At 35.3% G+C, this 6970-nt stretch overlaps 1 protein-coding gene across 2 annotated transcripts; it reads left to right on the forward strand.

Moving 5' to 3' along the window:
- The first annotated feature begins 8 nt into the window (after window positions 1–8).
- LOC112057907 (acyl carrier protein, mitochondrial) lies at window positions 9–1808 on the forward strand. Of its 2 annotated transcripts, XM_024098517.2 has the most exons (4): window positions 9–216; window positions 412–528; window positions 566–676; window positions 1318–1808. In XM_024098517.2, the coding sequence occupies exons 1-4, from the start codon at window positions 52–54 to the stop codon at window positions 1495–1497; spliced, it is 573 nt and encodes a 190-aa protein (XP_023954285.1). In that variant the 5' UTR covers window positions 9–51; the 3' UTR covers window positions 1498–1808. The 2 variants fall into 2 exon arrangements, with proteins under 2 accessions (XP_023954285.1, XP_023954284.1); XM_024098516.2 differs by lacking the exon at window positions 566–676 and having other exon boundaries at window positions 11–216.
- Window positions 1809–6970: the final 5162 nt, after the last annotated feature.

Raw genomic sequence — 6970 nt, forward strand, 5'->3', positions numbered from 1 at the left:
GTTGTCTATTAGTATTAGTCTATGTCTATGAAATATTGAACAAGCCGAAAAATGGCTGCTGTTAATTTTGTGCGAAGTGCTTTTAACGGATTACTACGAAAATCTACCACATACAAGTGTGCAGCAATATGCAGACTATCAACAGTAGCCTTGCAGCAAAAATGTCCCATTAAACCCATCACCAACTCTTATAATATCGAACATACACAGAATGTGGTAAGACGTCTTTTTTGATCGATACCATTTGATTTAGTACTCTTATCTTGTTTTGGCCCACATTAGTTTTAAATATATACCCTTATCTATTGTTTTTATGTGCAGAGCGCTATTATTTCTTCATTTTATATCGTCAATAACATAACCTTAATTCTCTTATTGCATAACGTATGTACAGTGGTGCAAAATGTTTAGGTGAGCCTGCGTAAACGTCAATACGCCACCGGGCCCGTACATAAGATAACCGAGTCGGAGATCCAAGAGCGAGTGATCAAAGTGTGCAAGGCTTACGACAAACTCGTAACAGTTCAGGTACAGATGAGTATTATTTATTTTTATTTTGTTTCAGAATGTGAAAATCAGTCGTAACTACTGCCACGCGCCTCCGCTTACACTCGATCTACTCAGACAAAGAGTGATTCTAGTTCTCCAACTTTATGACAAAATTAACCCTGAGAAGGTACTAGAACCTCTTTAAAATCAATTAACTTTTAACATTTTAGGTTTGGAAGTTTCAAATGTATGTTTGTTATGTTTTAATTCTCTTGCTCATTCATTGAATTCTGAAATATTTAATATATATTTTTTTCTCAAACCTGTAAGTAAAACAATATACCTATCCAGTTGAAAATAAATATGGTTAAAATACTTTATCAGCAAGTAACATTGCTAACTTTGTCTTATTCTGATAGATTAATTACTTTAACTGCATGTAAGCTTTAAATTGCAAGTGCAGTAATTCATTAATTAAATTAGTGTCATTGTCATTTTAGTTCATAAAAGACATTTTAGTACACTGTTAAACAAAAAATGTATGGGCTAAATTAGTTTACAAAATATTTCAATATATTAGTGAAGTTCTTGAAAATTTTGCATCTCTAGAGGATCAATAACTGTCTTTTAGGTTTGATTATTGGATGAGATGCTTACTGAATTACCTTAAGTCTGGTTTATTAATTAACTACTTGCAAGAGCTGTCAAGATTGTATTAGTGCCCCTTCCATATTAGCACTACTGGCTAAGACCACTTTATATCTAATGAGTTTGTCTTACAATATAGTTAGTTATTAAATGATTTATAATTTATTGTTTTATTTTCAGTTATCCCTGGACTCACATTTCATGACCGACCTGGGTTTGGATTCATTAGACCATGTAGAGATCATCATGGCAATGGAAGATGAGTTTGGTTTTGAAATCCCTGATGGTGATGCAGAAAGACTAGTTAGACCGAGAGACATCGTACAGTATGTTGCTGATAAGGAGGATATTTATGATTGAACAAACACCTAATATATAATCACAACTTATCTTGAACCAAATGTATACCTTTATGTAATAATTCCAAAAAAGAGGATCTATATATCCAACATACATATATAGCCTTATAGTACAGATATTCTGATATGATGTAACTGAGCTTTTAAGATCTGTTGAGTTGCCATAGTTTAATTCAATGCTTTTAGTATAATATTGTTAAAAAATGGCCACTGGATTGTAAATCTTTTATTTAAAATTATTTCATCTCTTTTAAGGTGATTTCTTTAATTGAAGCTTATTTTTTATTAATTAAGCTTTAATTAATATGTATAGAGTATTAATTAATATCTATCAATAAACATTATTGTAGATTAAATTAATTTTCTGCAATTTGATGTAAGTTTTATAAAAGTTTGTTTGAATTTTGGACTGGTGTTACAGAAAAGTACAGCCTGTTAAATAAATCATTCAGTTAAGCACACATTTGGTTTGAGTTAGTTGTGATTGGTTATAGTAATTAGAACATTAATCTTACATTATGTCTGTTTAAGAAGAATCCACCACCTGGTGAAGTTGGCTGAAACATCTGGTATGGGATGTATAAAGTGTAAATTGTTTTTATTGATTATATGGCTGTTAGACTAGATCATTTGCTTTTTATTTGATCAAAATGTAAACCTGATTACTTCAATAAATAAAGGAAGATTAAATTTCAGTATTTATTTATTACTTTTTTGTACTATTATGTTTTCTGTGCTTTGGTTTTATTAGAATATAAACCAATATTTTAAAAAAATATACAAAAAAGCTTATAAATAAATGTTTTAACATGTAGGATCAAAGTATTGGACAATGACAAATATGTCCAAAATGGCTTTGTTTTGTTTAATTTGGGAGTTTCTTCAGTTACCATGGTAAGATTATAACAGTATTGAGTCTAATCACACAACAGGAAATAGTTCTGTTTGGTTTCAAAGATATAATTATACTGTTATAATTATATCTTTGAAACCAAACAGAACTATTCTTATACTTTCAAGGCAAATAAATGCTTGTAGGTAATGTTGAAAACATAGTTCCTTTTTGGTTTTTTTTTTAACATTACAATCATAGATATAAGAGTCAATATCTACGGAATGATTACAACATGGTTTTTAGGCAAAGAAAATTAAAATTTTCATTTTTCGAAGATAATTAAACTATAATCCAAACTAATACAAAGATGTAAGGTTTGTTTATTTAATAAGAATAGGCTCGAAAAATTCATTCACTAATGGAGCTACGTTTTCAGCGAGTAACATGGGCTAATTTTATTCTTGTATTCCCACGGAAACGGAAACTACGCGAGTGAAACCGTGAGGCGTCTGCAAGTATGAAACTAAACTAAAGAAGTCGTATTTAATGGTTTAGATTAATGAAAATTACTTGCACAGGCCTAATCAGAAAAAGTTTATCAAAAATAAAAGTGTTAGTATTTTACACTACAGTCACTAACCGAAAATACCGCCATCTATATTCATTAAGTATATAAAAGACAGTAAACGACATCTATTGGGGAATAGAATAAACAAGTTCGTGTAAGGGCTGTCACATAGATTATTTTTAATTATTATAGAGAAAATAATCCAAATAACAATTTATAAAATGTGAACTTGAGTATTCACATTTGTTATAGAATAAGTTTCTATACTAAGTTTATTTTTTATTAGTTTGTATTTCGACATCTGTCAAATGGAATTGTAAGAAAACAAAGGATTAAATAAACAGTCTTATATCACGCAATGGTCTTTTACTACATGGTGACAGCGGTGGGATCCAAACCGAGTTAATTTATTTACGGATGTTTGTATACTAATGCAAATATGGAACACGCGAGGCCTCCAGCGGAACTAGTGTTGGAAGGCAGTCCGGTGAGCCGAGCAGACGCGTGGCGTAAATGGTACAGGCAGTTCAATGTATTTTTAAAGGCATCAGGGGTTCACAAAGAAAGTGCAGATGTCCAGGCGAGTCTACTAATTAATCTTGTAGGACCTGATGGATACGATATATATTCAACCTTCAAATTTATAGAAAAAGAAAGTCAAGATGACATAGAGGTATTGGTAGCGAAGTTTAATGAACATTTTTGCATTAAGCAAAATACGACCATGTCCAGATATCGTTTTTTTACAAGGAATCAAGAAGTCGGCGAAAATGTGGACGGCTACGTCACAGGTTTGCGACTACTAGCTCAACGCTGTGAGTTCGAGCACCTGGAAGACGGATTGATAAGAGACCGGATCGTGTGTGGTATTTGTGACAGTACAGTGAGAGATAGATTGCTCAGAACGGATGACTTGACCTTGGAGAAGGCTATAAAGATTTGTCACGCGAATGAAATATCACTGACGGAGGGCAAGCAAATTGAAGTCGCTAAAACTGCAGAGTATACGGCCGGCGCGGCGGTGGATGCAGTGTACAGGGCGCGAGCGCGCGCGCCGGGCGGGGCAGCCGGCTCGAGCGGCCGGGGCGCCGGGCCCAGCGCTGCGCGCCGCATGTACAACGATGAGCCGGGTCGTCGGTTCGATGCTCGGCTGAGCGCGTATAGTGATGTAAAGTGCGTGTCGTGCGGTATTGGTCATAATGACCAAGATCGGTGTCCAGCTAGATTCGCGACGTGCTTTCGGTGTTTCCAGAGGGGTCATTTTAAAAAGTGTTGCGTGAGAGCTAATAAAAAAGTGCTTGAAGTGAACGAGGAAATAACTATCAATGATCCATTGTACGTATCTGTCTTGAATGGTGATAAATGTAAAGACAGTAAGTGGTTTGAAACATTGTTTTTATGTAAAAACGGTATGTCAGAAAACTTTAAGTTAGATTCTGGGTCGGACTTAAATATATTATCGCTTAAGACTTTTGAAAGATTAGGATATTCTACAAATGATTTAAAATACTGTGACCTACGAGCTCAGTCATTTTGTGGCAATTATATTCCAATATTGGGGTCCTCAGACATGTTATGGTTGTATAAACAAAATAAGTATATTATTAAATTTATCATATCTAGGGACGATTGTCAAAGTGTTCTAGGAAAAGATACCTGTGAAAATATAGGCGTTATTAAGCGAATTTTTGCCGTTAAAATAGATCAATATAGCGATTTGTTTCAAGGTGTAGGTAAATTACCGGGAAAGTATTCAATCGTAATAGATAAAGAAGTAAGGCCGTCAGTATGTCCTGTTCGTAAAATACCTATGGGTGTAAGGGATAAATTGAAAAGGGAACTCGATAAAATGGAACGAATGAATATAATAAGAAAGGTAACGCACCCAACTCCGTGGGTGAACGCGATAGTGCTTCCCGCAAAGAAAGACGGCAGCCTGCGCGTGTGCCTCGACCCGCGGCCGCTAAACCGCGCCATTCGCCGCGCGCACTACCCGCTGCCGACGCTGACCGAGATAGCCACCACGCTGCGCGGGGCCCGGTACTTCAGTAAGCTAGACGCACGATCGGGGTTTTGGATGGTCGAGCTAGACGACCAGAGTGCTGATCTATGTACGTTCGGCACACCACAAGGCCGGTACCAGTTCCTACGTCTCCCTTACGGTGTAAGCTGTGCTAGCGAGGTGTTTCATGCGAAGATTCGTCAAATTTTAGAGGATTTGGATGGAGTGGAATCATTCATAGACGATATAATAGTTTACGGTAGTACCTTGGACGAGCACGACGCGAGATTGAGATCGCTTTTAGACAGGGCTCGCGAAGTAGGTATTAGGTTTAATCGAGAAAAATGCGAATTTCAGGTGCGTCAAGTTACGTATTTAGGACACACGTTTAGTGAAAGGGGTATGCAAATAGATGTACATAAAATACGTGCGATCAAAGACATGCCCAGTCCGAGCGACAGGAGCTCGCTGGAGAGATTTTTAGGTATGACAAATTATTTGTCAAGGTTCATTCCAAACTACGCTAACATCGCAAATCCGCTTCGAGGTTTATTAAAAAAAGGTAGTGAGCAGTTAGCTTTATATTTTAAGAAAAAATAGTGTTAATGTTAATTTAAATATTTTTGTTATTTTTCTTTAAGGGAAAGATGTTATAGAATAAGTTTCTATACTAAGTTTATTTTTTATTAGTTTGTATTTCGACATCTGTCAAATGGAATTGTAAGAAAACAAAGGATTAAATAAACAGTCTTATATCACGCAATGGTCTTTTACTACAACATTCGGAAGTTAATCTCTAAAGTACCTTCTACTGATTGTTTTGGAGGCAATGCTTTTCTCTGGGAAACACTAATGCACGCCATTGACGGTCAATTATTCTCACGTTTCTGCAGCACCCACGGCTATAACTGATCGTGTATTGGTCGCTGTGTGCATGACGGCTTGACTTATGAAACGTCTTCACTGCACAAACGTGAGAATAATTGACCGTCAATGGCTGACATAATATTATTATAGCACTATACATTTATCTGGACAACGCCCTCATTAAGCTCAGTAGAAAGATTTAATAATAATATCAGTCAACCGCCTAGAAGACTTGTTAGATTTGCGGGTAGACAGTATTAGTTACCAATCGTTTCGGATTGGAAAATTTCAGTGACCCAAATGTGCCCAAATATAAATAGGTAGCTCTAGCAACAATGTAGATATACGAATCGTGTACAACCCGGTCAAATATATGAATAGGGAAGTATAGGTTTCTATCTGACGCCTGACGGTCAATAGGTAGGTACATATACGTAGGTATACTGCGAGCATGAGTAATCGATAAAACATGTAGGTATTGCTGTTACATAGATAGCATGTACGGTCCGTTAGCGCTTATATACCACTGGCTATCACTCAGTACACAGACACAGTGCCTACTGGAATCGTAAAGAGGAATGAAGTAGAATATTTTATATTATTTTCAGATAGCTATAGGTACCTGCTTAAGTAGTTTATTTTATCGACTGTATAATTTAAGTACAACAAACAATATTATACAGTATACTCGTATATTACCATCTCATATAAAGTTTGGCTAATGAAAGTAGTGACAGAAATCGCCCGCCAAATTAAAATAAAAACGGAATAAATTTCAAAATTATACTGCAATTATTGGAGTAGCTGAGTTTAATACTAATTATAGTATAGGTAGTTATGAATTCTCAAACAAAAAAAAAACAATTTAAACAAATTGTAAAAACGCATGATATTTCAATTTGTTTATATGATTTTTTAAAGATGGGCGATTTCAGTCATTTATTCAGACTTTTATTAGCCAAACTGCATGTATAGATATCAATTTATTATGATATAAATTAAAATAGGGATGATGACAGTTTATTAAATTGTATATAAATTAAAAGTATGCTAATAGTAAAGCAATTTTGTAAAAGTAACAGGGTATCTACGATCATTAATTTCGGAACTATAGGGATTTAAAGGGTCAGATTTGCGGCACTGTTTGGCAGGGAACGGATTTTGTGATAGGGCCGGATTAAAGAGGTCTAGAGGCTCTCGCA

Source organism: Bicyclus anynana, chromosome 14, assembly GCF_947172395.1.
Source record: "Bicyclus anynana chromosome 14, ilBicAnyn1.1, whole genome shotgun sequence".
Taxonomy (NCBI): domain Eukaryota; kingdom Metazoa; phylum Arthropoda; class Insecta; order Lepidoptera; family Nymphalidae; genus Bicyclus; species Bicyclus anynana.